The sequence below is a fragment of the Schistocerca nitens genome, chromosome 3 (genome assembly GCF_023898315.1).
Source record: "Schistocerca nitens isolate TAMUIC-IGC-003100 chromosome 3, iqSchNite1.1, whole genome shotgun sequence".
Classification (NCBI taxonomy): Eukaryota; Metazoa; Arthropoda; class Insecta; order Orthoptera; family Acrididae; genus Schistocerca; species Schistocerca nitens.
In genome coordinates this window covers 563,651,471-563,665,700 of record NC_064616.1, presented here as the reverse complement: position 1 = coordinate 563,665,700, position 14,230 = coordinate 563,651,471, and the positions used below count along the sequence as shown (strand labels likewise).

Genomic DNA, 14,230 nt, shown 5'->3' with positions numbered 1-14,230 from the left:
TACGAGTAATATACTGATACTTTTTCCGGTACGTTCTACCAATCAGCTATCATAGGGTTTATTCACATGAACTATCACACAACCAAGATGTGACAGACTATTTTCAGAATAAGATATTCCCACAATTTAAACAATAGAAGCATGCTAACCGCTCGAAGAACTGTACAAAACACAGCCTAAGCTCATCGGCGAAGCCTGGGATCTGATTACTCATGCACGACGATGCGCTTACTGGAAGCGAAACGCATCCGCCTTTTTTGTGTGTGAGCTGGAAATGGGCAGGAGCCATCTACCGCCGCTGCCATCTCCGCAGCGCCCGTGTAAAGTAATTTAGGGGCACAATCGACAGCGTAAATTAGGAGCCCTGAGCTGTTAATTGAACTTCGGTTTTCTCAACTAGGAAATCTACTTGCTAGCCCTACATTCCACCACTCCAGCAGTTAACGTGCTGACGAAGGGCACGAAGAGGAGTTGCGTAATTCGTTTCTTCGTCACAAGACATTTGACCGCCGTAGCTAAGCCGCTAATCTCTAGTTGTTGAAGAAAAATGAAGTAAGATAAGGATTTGACGTCCAGTCGATGAGGAGGTATTTAGAGACGGATGTATTTTGAAAAAACACGGTTCAAATTTCAGACCAGTACCGTGATTCAGTTTTTCAGTGGTTTCCTTAAAATATTTCTGGCGAATGCTTGGAAGATTCCTTCAAGAAGGCCACGACTGTTTCCCTTACCTAGCCTTATTCTTACCGTGCTACTGCTCTATCTACGACGACATCAGTGACAAGACCTAAAAACATTCATTCGTTAGTTCACCTGAAAACCTGTGATTTCCTCAGGAATTCGTTCTCCGTGGCTTGCTACGTTCACGTTGTCTGGATCCTGTCATCTCACATGTCACAGATGTGTGCAATGTTTTGGCACTGTTCTTAAGCTTTTTGTTTCATTTCGTTAAATATTGAACCATCAGCAGCCATGTAGCAACAACTGATTCCATTGTATCCAGCAGTAAAAGTAATGTTCATCACAACAATGTTCTGTGAATTATCGTTATTGTTCGCGCTGCGTGCTCGCTGGACTCACCATATTAGTGTAACCATTGGTCTTAATTCCCAGTCTCAAGTAATTCAGTGATGGCCATGGCAAAATTCATTTTTCAGAGGGTGTGAATTTTCGATTATTGGTGTTTGAGTAACAAATGAAGCAATAAATGGGAACTTTTTACCCGTAACTGACTGTTCTAAACTGAAGCCTTCATTGTGCGCGTCATTGCCCGATCCTAAGCACATCGTCAAAGTACAGGGTGTTTCAAAAAGAATATACCTATTTCTAATGCATATATTTATTAAACTTTAAGACATACGAATATGAAACTTTACACACACATTTACGAACCTCTCAAGTTCAGATTACAGGTGTCAAATACGTCCTCTGTCAGTGACACGAATAATATCACACCGATACTCAAATTCCTCCCATACTCGGGCAAGCATGTCCTTCGTCACTGATGTTATGGCAGTACGGATGCAGTTCTCGAACTCTTCCAGATTCTGTGGGAGTGCTGGTACATAAACGTTGTCTTTAAGGAAACCCCACAGGAAGAAGTCAGAGGGTGTCAAATCCGGTGACCGTGGAGCCCAGCTGAGACACGCTATGTTGCCAGCTCCTTGACGACCAATCCAAAGTTTCTGTAGAGTTTCATTCAGATATTCACGCACTTGGCGACTCCAGTGTGGGGGTGCCCCGTCTTGTTGGAAAAACGTAGTTGTCTTCATGCAGCCTCGGAAAAAACCAGTTTTGTAAGATAACAAGATACTGCTGAACCGTGTTTCCATCAAAGAAGAATGGGCCGTAAACAGATGATCAGGATATCGCACAAAACACATTCACTTCGGGCGAATCTCGTACATGTTCATTGGCTGCATGTGGGTTCTCGAGGCCCCTAATTCGAACATTGTGTTTGTTTACCTGACCACTAACACTGAACATGATGCGTTGTGCGAAAGTGTTATCATCTTCAGTAGCATCAAGAATCTCGTTACAAAATGCCACACGTTTGCGTTTGTCATCAGGACGCAGAGCTTGTAACAGCTGTAACTTGTACGGTTTCATAAACAACCGACGTCTCAAAACACACAAAATAGTTTTTGTAGGCAATTGCAACTCCCGACTGGCATGACGAGTTGATTTTGAAGGACTATGATGGATAATAGTTTGAATTCGTGCTACATTTTCTTCAGGAACACGAGGGCGGCCAGGACTCTTTACTTTACATACACTTCCTATATCTAGAAACTGTCGATACCATCTGCGAATGTTCCACCCATTCGGAGCATCAATTTGGTAGCTCAACCTGAAACGTCTTTGCATTGTAATCACGGAATTGCACTTCGCAAACTCGAGAACACAGATTGATTTCTGCTGCCGAGTAGCCATTTTAAACATATGAAGGTTACCTAGCAAAACAGAAGACAACCGACATCTGGCGGCTATTAATATAAACTAGACTACGTATTGGTTTCTCCTATAGCCGAGCCGAGGCGAAGCGATCGATAGTTTGGACAAAATAATACTTTGTAATACGTATATTATTTTTGGAACACCCTGTATAATGAAAATTGATGCAAATCGTTACGCCGGAAATAGAAACTTGTAACACACAGTTTGGGGGAAAGAAGGACAGCATTGGAATTGGTGATGAGAAGGTGAGAAATGTAACATTGCTTCTCGGCGGAAGTATTACAACGTACTATGCAGCTAATCGTGAACGAGGCGGAGGGTGTGTGCAACGTACATTGGTAACTTCCTTCCACTGGCTAACAGTTAATGTGCAGTGGAATGAACACGGTTTTGAAAATTCCTGCAAATTAAAACTGTGCTTGACCGGGACTCGACCCCGGAGCCTTGTCTCCCACGGGCAATGATCCTAACGACTGAGCTGTTCAGGCACGCCCTCGCCGCCCCACGTCCACCAATTCATCTTTCCTTCATTCCAAAGTTCATAGAATTCCTACTGAATACCCTTCGAGAATACTACTCGTGGGAGAAAGAATGCTGCAGAGAAATGGGTCAGCCGCATCTTAGGCTACTGTTTGCAGAATGAATCTCTTACACTGCAGTCGAGAGTGCACGGTTTCGAAACTTCCTGGCAGAATAAAACAGTGTGTGTAGCCTCAAGCTAATGTGCAGTCCTATTGGCTAAACGTCTTCTTGCGTTTCTTAACACGCCTCCACAGTGGGTCCGTCTCGTGCGCAAAGAAAAACTGCTGGGTCAGAGCTCCCCTTAGTGTGAGTGGAACGTGGGGTGCCATACGTGCCACCACTTATCACCCGTCAACAAGCCTCGCGTGTGTTTTGAAGACTCCGGCTTGGCAAATATACGACGCATGCTCACGCTCTGATTGAATAGAAAACAGCAGGCGCGTCGGGCTTGTTTTACGGCGCGGCGCGACGCCTAATTCATATTTCGGCGCGAAGGCATCCCGCCGCGGCATTGTCCACTCGGCACGTATTTCAGTCGCCGCTGTCGCGCCTCGAAATTACTCCGTGATTTACTTGCTGCTGTCTTCCTCCGCCGCTCTTTCCGTAATACACTATGCGGGGTCCTTTTTGTCTTACTATCTATCGATCTTCAAGTCTTCCATCTCTATCTGAAACCCCCGTTGCCCGCATCTCGTGGTCGTGCGGTAGCGTTCTCGCTTCCCACGCCCGGGTTCCCGGGTCGATTCCCGGCGGGGTCAGGGATTTTCTCTGCCTCGTGATGGCTGGGTGTTGTGTGCTGTCCTTAGGTTAGTTAGGTTTAAGTAGTTCTAAGTTCTAGGGGACTTATGACCACAGCAGTTGAGTCCCATAGTGCTCAGAGCCATTTGAACCATTTTTTTTGAAACCCCCGTTACGTATAGTACATACTGCACATTTGGGGTTTATCTTCAATACTTTCCAATCTCCCGTCGTCTACCACGTTACCTGTTGCACAACATTACAGATATTTTCATGATAGTCTAAGAATTTTTTTTTAAATAGCTCTTACTCCGACCCTTTGGTAATCACAAATTTGATTCATATAGTGGAAGTATCAGTCAGCAGAAAACAAAATATAAGACAGCTGGGAAAGCATTTAAGAAAATTCCACCTTGACTAATTGTGGGAAATGATACGTTTCATAGAGTTCTGCACTTAAAATACACTGTGTAAACAAAAATACTCATACATCTGTAAGTGGATATTAATACAATATGTGGTGTGCCCACCCTTCCCCTCTGTGTCGGCTTGAGTTCTGCTGGGCACGCTTTCAGTGAGCGGTCTGAATATTTCAATAGCATCCCATTCTTCCTCAGGAGCCGAAACCAAAGAAGGCAGTGGTGTTGAACGCTGGGGGTCTGAAGTGAAGTCGACGTTCTAACTAATCCCAAAGTTGTTCCATCCGGTTGAGGTCGGGATCCTGTGTAGGCCAGTCCATTTGAGTAATGTTAATGTCCACTCGTTTCCAGTTATCCACTGTCGAGTGGCGTCACTCTATGCACCACCTCAAGCGTCGCGTAGCACTGACTGCAGAAATGTAAGGCGTATGAGGAGCGGCTCGCCCATTGTACCCTATTCTCCTTAACTTCCTAGGCTAGGTGGGCTGCTGGTAGCACTCTGGAACTCAAGCGTCTTTCTTTCCACTGATTTCGTGCGATATTTTACAACCACCCCTATCCATCAGTACGTAAGTCTGCCTCGCTTAACAGTGGTTGTTCCTTCGCGTTTCCACGTCACAGTTACATCACTAACAGCCGACTTGTGCAGCATTAAGAGGATTGAATGTCCCTGGTGGATCTGTTACTCAGGTGACATCCAATTACTAGTCGACGTTCGAAGTTACTGAGCTCTCCTGACCGACCCATTCTGCTGTTTTCGCTTCTCTACCTACAACACACTACTCCTCGCCTCCTTTCATACTGACAGATCCGCCTCTCGTGATATCTAGTGCTCAGTTCCGCATTACATATGGGTGTCCGGATACAGTTGACAGTCACTCATTAAAATTACTCCTCTTGTAAAATCAAGAAAGAATAATCGGCAGATTAATTGGTAACAAAACGCTTATACCACCAGTACACACGTATGCTTCGGAAACTTGGTCATTAATCTCAAAAGATATTATAATTCTACGTGGCTTTGAAAGACCGGTACTTCGAAGAATCGTGGCCCAAATTGTGAAAGAGAAAGATGGAGGAGGTGCACAGTCGTGTGCTGGACACTGTATGTAAAGACTAACCTATTAGAAGAATAGTGAAAATAGCGAGATTTTGGTGGACGAGCTCATGGCACGCGTGAGTGAAGCGGAAGATAAGGATATTAGAAGAAATACAGGGGTTCCAAGAAGATGGTGTCGACAGAGAACCAGCTGGATGGGTGTAGTCAAGGAGGACCTGCAGAAGATGGGCTGTAGAGGATGAAAGCTCGAGAATTTGATTATGAGAGTTGCCGGCGAACTGTTGAGGATGCGAAGGTTCACAACGAACAGTAGAGCCACAGAGGAAGAACTGAAAAAGGAATAGCACAAATTGATCTTATGATTCCATCGCGATCTTGTAAACAGGGTTCATTCAGTAAATTTAATACGACCATCTCTCTCTCCTCACTTTCATCCCATCGTACGGCGTCCAATATTTTCACTACCTGAGAAAATTTATATTTATATCAACTTTGAAACCTGATTGTGTAGCTTAGCGCTAATCCGACATGCGTGTCGGCCGGAGTGGCCGACCGGTGCTAGGCACTTCAGTCTGCAACCACGCGACCGCTACGGTCGCAGGTTCGAATCCTGCCTCGGGCATAGATGTGTGTGATGTCCTTAGGTTTAAGTAGTTCTAAGTTCTATGGGACTGATGACGTCAGAAGTTAAGTCCCATTGTGCTCAGAGCCATTTGAACCATTTGAACCGACATACTTCTGGCTCACCTTCCTGTCTCGTAAGCTACAGTGCTCAACATTAAGCTGTCCGACCTGGTTCGGTCGAATACAGCCATCGTGAATTCAAAAGCATTCCGCCCTCTTAGTCAAATTACTTTCCGTCCAATATCGATAAATATGTATTCTGGTTGAAAACTAGATATAATTATGAGCCAACGTGTTGAAACGACATGTGTTGACAAATATTCAATCAGACTTCTTCCAGAACTCTTACGGCATTTGCTACTGAGAAGATACGCACACGTTAATCTATAGGTTGCACGGGAGATGGTACATTGCAAACAAAGAAATCACACCATTACCTATCCTCACACTTGCTACAATGAAATTACATTGTCAATTACATTGTGTCAGTGGAATGACAAATTTAACTGTGACAGACACAGCTGGCATGGTTATACCACAAGTTGAAGCAGATCCACAGACGCATTTAAGCTCATAATTGAAAAGTATCGCAAAAACACACACTGGAATGAACGTATGATATACAAGTGATAGTTGAATGTATGGGCAGAGCGTCGCTGGTGATCGTACAGAACACGCCAGACTGTAAACCATCTGAGGTATACCAGCTGCACTGAACGCACTCTTGCATGAGTTTATCTGACGCTGACGAAGCGTGGTGAGGTCAGTTGGAGCACTCGATTGGCAACCAAGCCGGTTAGTTTACGTGCTCCTCACAGTCGTTGGCTGACCCCGACACAAAAATGTTGGGTATGAAGCCAGCTGGTATCTAAAGCACTGCTGGTGAAGGTGACTAACTGCTCAATTTAGCTCCATTCAGTTTCTCTCCACATTACTTCTGCAATCTCTTTAAATGTTTATACAACGATTTTTTTATTTCGAGTCAAAAACATTACAACAATATTTACAATATACACAATATAACAAATCAGGTCAAATCATAAAAGAACAAACTAAACGGTATTAGCCCAAAATTGTGCAACGGCAGCAGCATTGTCTGAAACATCAACAAGCTCTTGTGTGGAACATGATACAGGACATCTAGGACAGTTAATTAAATGTTTGGTTGTCTGTTCTTCTCCGCAGTCACACAAGGTGGAAGATTCCTTCATAAAGCCCCATTTAAACAGATTGTCCTTAGTTCGTCCGACGCCACTCCTGAGCCGATTTAGAGACTTCCACACTGTCCAGACTTGATTTCCACCAGGAGGAAGGGTCTCAGAAGGAGTCATCCAATCATTACTGTCAGATTTTGCTGTCCACTGAGATAGTCTGGCTGCTCCAGTCCGACCGGTGAGGGGTGTAGTAGTTCTCATGAAGCTCCTCCTAGATTTGAGTCTACTAATTGGTGGCTGGTATCCATGTAGCAGGTGATCGGTGTTATGATCTGCTTTATGTCTCTCAAGTTTGGCTGCGACTTCACGCCTTATGTCTGGAGGAGCAATACCTGCTAGTTTATGAAGCTGACTCCTGCACGTGGTGCCCCTGCATAGGTACTGGACTAGATTCTCCAGTACTGAACTGAACGTCAGCATTCCAAAAGCATTGCATTATAGGTTTCACTATGAATGGAAACCAAAGGTCTTTATCAAGACCTCACCTTGTGATTGTATCAATCAACATAGAAGGATTGTCTGTTGCCAAAGAAGAACTCCTGCAACATATTGCCAAGGAACCTAGGTGTGATATTTTATGTATACAAGAAACCCATCGAGATGACACCATGAGAAGACCAAAAATCCTTGGGATGAAACTGGCAGTTGAGCGACCCCATAGACAATATGGCAGTGCTATCTTTGTGAGGAACGATATAGCTATACAACGATGATCTTTGGAAATGAAATGTCAGGTGAATTACAGCTCGAAATATGAAAGAGAAACTGTAGGATACAAATGGCCGTCATGTGTTCGGCGATGAAAGATTTCATCATTATGCCGACAAAGAACGCGGGATGCCAATCACAACCGAAGAGATATCAGTAGTGGTTCTTTCATTTAAAACAAAGCAGATACTTTAACAGCAAAAAGTAAAGTTTTCAGACGCAGAAATCCATTCCTAACGTCGTGAGCACGAAATGTAATTTTGGGAGCTCCAACGTCAGGCACGTAATGGGGCCCCTTAGGGAAATGGCAGCAAGAGAGGGGAAGAAAACCAATGTGCAGTCCGTGTGCATACCGGGGGGAGTCATTCCAGATGTGGAAAGGGTTCTTCCGGATGCCATGAAGGGTACAGGGTGCACCCATCTGCAGGTGGTCGCTCATGTCGGCACCAATGATGTGTGTCGCTATGGATAAGAGGAAATCCTCTCTGGCTTCCGGCGGCTATCTGATTTGGTGAAGACTGCCAGTCTCGCTAGCGGGATGAAAGCAGAGCTCACCATCTGCAGCATCGTCGACAGGACTGACTGCGGACCTTTGGTACAGAGCCGAGTGGAGGGTCTGAATCAGAGGCTGAGACGGTTCTGCGACTATGTGGGCTGCAGATTCCTCGACTTGCGCCATAGGGTGGTGGGGTTTCGGGTTCCGCTGGATAGGTCAGGAGTCCACTACACGCAACAAGCGGCTACACGGGTAGCAGGGGTTGTGTGGCGTGGGTTGGCCGGTTTTTTAGGTTAGATGGCCTTGGGAAAGTACAGAAAGGGCAACAGCCTCAACGGGTGCGGGGCAAATTCAGGACATTCGGGGACCAAGCAGCAATCGGAATTGTAATTGTCAACTGTCGAAGCTGCGTTGGTAAAGTACCGGAACTTCAAGCGCTGATAGAAAGCACCGAAGCTGAAATCGTTGTAGGTACAGAAAGCTGGCTGAAGCCACAGATAAATTCTGCCGAAATTTTTACAAAGGTACAGACGGTGTTTAGAAAGGATAGATTGCATGCAACCGGTGGTGGAGTGTTCGTCACTGTTAGTAGTAGTTTATCCTGTAATGAAGTAGAAGTGGATAGTTCCTGTGAATTATTATGGGTGGAGGTTACACTCAACAACCGAGCTAGGTTAATAATTGGCTCCTTTTACCGACCTCCCGACTCAACAGCATTAGTGGCAGAACAACTGAGAGAAAATTTGGAATACATTTCACATAAATTTTCTCAGCATGTTATAGTCTTAGGTGGAGATTTCAATTTACCAGATATAGACTGGGACACTCAGATGTTTAGGACGGGTGGTAGGGACAAAGCATCGAGTGACATTATACTGAGTGCACTATCCGAAAATTACCTCGAGCAATTAAACAGAGAACCGACTCGTGGAGATAACATCTTGGACCTACTGATAACAAACAGACCCGAACTTTTCGACTCTGTATGTGCAGAACAGGGAATCAGTGATCATAAGTCCGTTGCAGCATCCCTGAATATGGAAGTTAATAGGAATATAAAAAAAGGGAGGAAGGTTTATCTGTTTAGCGAGGGTAATAGAAGGCAGATTTCAGACTACCTAACAGATCAAAACGAAAATTTCTGTTCCGACACTGACAATGTTGAGTGTTTATGGAAAAAAGTTCAAGGAAATCGTAAAATGCGTTTTAGACAGGTACGTGCCGAGTAAAACTGTGAGTGACGGGAAAAACCCACCGTGGTACAACAACAAAGTTAGGAAACTACTGCGAAAGCAAAGAGAGCTTCACTCCAAGTTTAAACGCAGCCAAAACCTCTCAGACAAACAGAAGCTAAACGATGTCAAAGTTAGCGTAAGGAGGGCTATGCGTGAAGCGTTCAGTGAATTCGAAAGTAAAATTCTATGTACCGACTTGACAGAAAATCCTAGGAAGTTCTGGTCTTACGTTAAATCAGTAAGTGGCTCGAAACAGCATATCCAGACACTCCGGGATGATGATGGCATTGAAACAGAAGATGACACGCGTGAAGCTGAAATACTAAACACCTTTCTCCAAAGCTGTTTCACAGAGGAAGACCGCACTGCAGTTCCTTCTCTAAATCCTCGCACAAACGAAAAAATGGCTGACATCGAAATAAGTGTCCAAGGAATAGAAAAGCAACTGGAATCACTCAACAGAGGAAAGTCTACTGGACCTGACGGGATACCAATTCGATTCTACACAGAGTAAGCGAAAGAACTTGCCCCCCTTCTAACAGCCGTGTACCGCAAGTCTCTAGAGGAACGGAGGGTTCCAAATGATTGGAAAAGAGCACAGGTAGTCCCAGTCTTCAAGAAGGGTCGTCGAGCAGATGCGCAAAACTATAGACCTATATCTCTGACGTCGATCTGTTGTAGAATTTTAGAACATGTTTTTTCTCGAGTATCATGTCGTTTTTGGAAACCCAGAATCTACTATGTAGGAATCAACATGGATTCCGGAAACAGCGATCGTGTGAGACCCAACTCGCTTTATTTGTTCATGAGACCCAGAAAATATTAGATACAGGCTCCCAGGTAGATGCTATTTTTCTTGACTTCTGGAAGGCGTTCGATACAGTTCCGCACTGTCGCCTGATAATCAAAGTAAGAGCCTACGGAATATCAGACCAGCTGTGTGGCTGGATTGAAGAGTTTTTAGCAAACAGAACACAGCATGTTGTTATCAATGGAGAGACGTCTACAGACGTTAAAGTAACCTCTGGCGTGCCACAGGGGAGTGTTATGGGACCATTGCTTTTCACAATATATATAAATGACCTAGTAGATAGTGTCGGAAGTTCCATGCGGCTTTTCGCGGATGATGCTGTAGTATACAGAGAAGTTGCAGCATTAGAAAAATTGTAGCGAAATGCAGGAAGATCTGCAGCGGATAGGCACTTGGTGCAGGGAGTGGCAACTGTCCCTTAACATGGACAAATGTAATGTATTGCGAATACATAGAAAGAAGTATCCTTTATTGTATGATTATATGATAGCGGAACAAACACTGGTAGCAGTTACTTCTGTAAAATATCTGGGAGTATGCGTACGTAACGATTTGAAGTGGAATGATCATATAAAATTAATTGTTGGTAAAGCGGCTACCAGGTTGAGATTCATTGGGAGAGTCCTTGGAAAATGTAGTCCATCAACAAAGGAGGTGGCTTACAAAACACTCGTTCGACCTATACTTGAGTATTGCTCATCAGTGTGGGAACCGTACCAGATCTGGTTGACGGAGGAGATAGAGAAGATCCAAAGAAGAGCGGTGCGTTTCGTCACAGGGTTATTTGGTAACCGTGATAGCGTTACGGAGATGTTTAATAAACTCAAGTGGCAGACTCTGCAAGAGATGCGCTCTGCATCGCGGTGTAGCTTGCTCGCCAGGTTTCGGGAGGGTGCGTTTCTGGATGAGGTATCGAATATATTGCTTCCCCCTACTTATACCTCTCGAGGAGATCACGAATGTAAAATTAGAGAGATTAGAGCGCGCACGGAGGCTTTCAGACAGTCGTTCTTCCCGCGAACCATACGCGACTGGAACAGGAAAGGGAGGTAATGACAGTGGCACGTAAAGTGCCCTCCGCCACACACCGTTGGGTGGCTTGCGGAGTATAAATGTAGATGTAGATGTAGATGTAAAATTCCATAACAAGGTTTTCTACGGATATAAGAGCGGACTGTTAAGAGACAGGTTTGGTTTTGGAGAAAGGTGCGAATAAAATCTGGAATGAAACACAAACGTGGAGAGGGCGGCAGTGTCATTGGAGGCTGAGTACTCCTCTGTACAATGATAGAACAGGAAACTCACGTTAGTTTTGCTAAGGAACTGTCTCTGCATTCGGCTTAAGTAGTTTAAGAAAATCACGACAGTTCTCTGGGACCGCGCGGGATTCGCCGAGCGGTCTTAGGCGGCTGATCCTGGCGCAGGTTCGAGTCCTCCCTCGTGCATGCGTGTGTGTGTTTGTCCTTAGGAAATTCAGGTTAAGTAGTGTGTAAGCTTAGGGACTGATGACCTTAGCAGTTACGTCCCATACGATTTCACACACATTTGAACATTTTTTTTTAGTTATCTTCGTGGCTAAGCGATCACAAATCGGAACTCAATTCTATGTCAGTAAGAGAGGGGTACGGGAGGGCGTCGGCTATTAGCTGTCGAAAGAAACCGTCTCAGCATTTCAGTGTCTTACCCACTTTAAAAGCTGGTTCGGCAATAGTTTACAGTCACTTTGTTGATACAAACGGAGTTACTAGCCACAAAGATTAACTGGTGTCCATTACATATTGTGGATACAGAAGACCCACGCAGACAACAGAGTGACGTGAATAATAAGTAGGTAGGTCAAAATCTAATCAAAGCTCTTGAGGTGACCTGCAGTTATATATGTGTATCTCATCGCCTCATAATAGCCAACCTTTGACTTCCAGCAAATTAGTGTTCTGCGCCTTTTCTTTTTCCTTTTATGTAGTGTGAGAGGCATCTTATTACAAAAAGTACATAAATACAAATTATAACTAACGGAGAACAATAATTTATGTCTCACTGTTGTAAATATTATGAGGAATTGTTTGCTTGTTGCCGTTCAGGCAAGTGGGAGGCTTATCGGAAACAGTTCGCTATTGTTCGCGGAAGAAATTAGCGTTAGTGTATTAAAGGTTTTTCCTGCAGACTGATGTAAGGAAAACCTAACCTAAATAGTGAGGCTATCTTTCGATATGAACGCAGCTCTTCCCAACTCTGAGTTCAGCATTTTACCTCCACTCCAACTTTTCACGTAATTAATGCGCCGTCAGTCGCAGCAGTGAATGTTTTACTTCTCTATCGAAAATTTGCTTATTACTTCCATATGTTGTGTGGAAGGTATCCACTGAACCGTAATAAATATATTTTTCACGTTTCATTACATTCATCTTTCCACTGTGGACACACACACACACACACACACACACACACACACACACACACGCATGCACACACCCTCTCTCTCTCTCTCTCTCTCCCTCCCCACTTCGCTTCACTTACGTCACTTCTTGATATCTGGTGCAGGTACATGTGTAAAGAACAGTACTCTTACATGCAAACAAATCGTTTATTCAAAAAAATGATACACCTCTTTTCGGTGTAAGGGTCAAGTTAATTAATTTTTTTGAATTGTCTCCTATTTGCAGTCGCTCTTAATAAATGAAACACAAGTGCTGACAGTCTTTGGCCCTCTATAAATTTGAAAATTAGCAAGAACCACTGTTCTTAGAAATTTGCTGGTGATACTGCTATAATATGCATTCATGTCTTCTCACAAAATGTCTCTCGTTAAGATTTCGTGTGGATCCGTACTTTCCTCACCAAACTGTTTTGTGTTTCAGGTACCAGGAAGAGGCGCTGTGCTGGTCTGACAGGTGAGTATCGTCACGTCCGTCGGCCATGTTTCCTAAACAAACTTTCAGACAAAACCCCGCATACCGTGCTGTCTAGAGCGAAGAAATTCCGTGGACGCATTAGCGTTCTTCTCATGTGGCGGTAAAACAGTAACACACATTAGCTCGAGCTCAGAAACCTATCGCTGAAGCGATGGTCCGTTACCCATAAATTTGCTGTGCAGACACACTCCATTCATATGAAGTTTACTCAAAGCCGAGTACACCAGAGACGTATTTCTGTCAGACTAGTCTGTTACAACTGTTTTTAAGATGCTCGTAGAACTATAAATCGGTACCACACGTGCGCTGAACACTACCGACGTGTGGAACATAAATGATTAGAATTACGCATTTCGAGTGCGGACTGAGTAGCCTCTTATGAATGGCAACGATAAGATGTATAAGGAAGTGCAGAAACCCGACGTACGTTGTCAAACGAGGGATCACTATTCTTCGTCTTTCAGAAAAGTGCACCATTATCAAGTTACGGAATAAGAACGAGAACCAAAAATGATTCTTACGTGAATGCTGTTGCTCGTGCTGTGAAATTCTAACTCGTGCAGTAACGGTTCAACTGCAGTGGTGCATGTGTAACTGGCAAAGTTGTAAACCTGAAATTGGCCCACAACGTGATACTTTGGTTTGGGTGATAGACATTCGCAAGACAGTGTGTTTCCGTAGTCGGCCATCGAGTGTTCTATAAGCGCTGAAATATTCCCACCAAGTGTTTTGTTCTTTGACCTCACAGTTCACCAGCTTCTGCTACGCTGTGTGCATGAACTCCCTTTTCCAGGAAACCCCTAAAAACAAAAATAAACTCAGCCCGAACAGACCATGAAGGCCCAACGGTACCGACCGGCCGCCGTGTCATCCTCAGCCCACAGGCGTCACTGAATGTGGATAGGGAGGGGGATGTGGTCAGCACACCGCTCTTCCGACCGTATGTCTGTTTACGAGACCGGAGCCGCTACTTCTAAATCAAATAGCTCCTTAATTTTCCCACAAGGACTGAGTGTACCCCGCATGTCAACAGC

The 14,230-nt window shown here is 44.4% G+C and overlaps 1 protein-coding gene across 1 annotated transcript in view; it reads left to right on the top strand.

Annotated features, from left to right (window-relative positions):
• Positions 1-14,230, top strand: part of LOC126249336 (uncharacterized) — a 756,239-nt gene that overhangs the window by 184,894 nt on the left and 557,115 nt on the right. Inside the window, exon 3 of the mRNA XM_049950992.1 lies at positions 13,143-13,175. Within this exon, the coding sequence (XP_049806949.1) occupies positions 13,143-13,175 (33 nt within the window). The remainder of the gene's footprint in view (positions 1-13,142; positions 13,176-14,230) is intronic.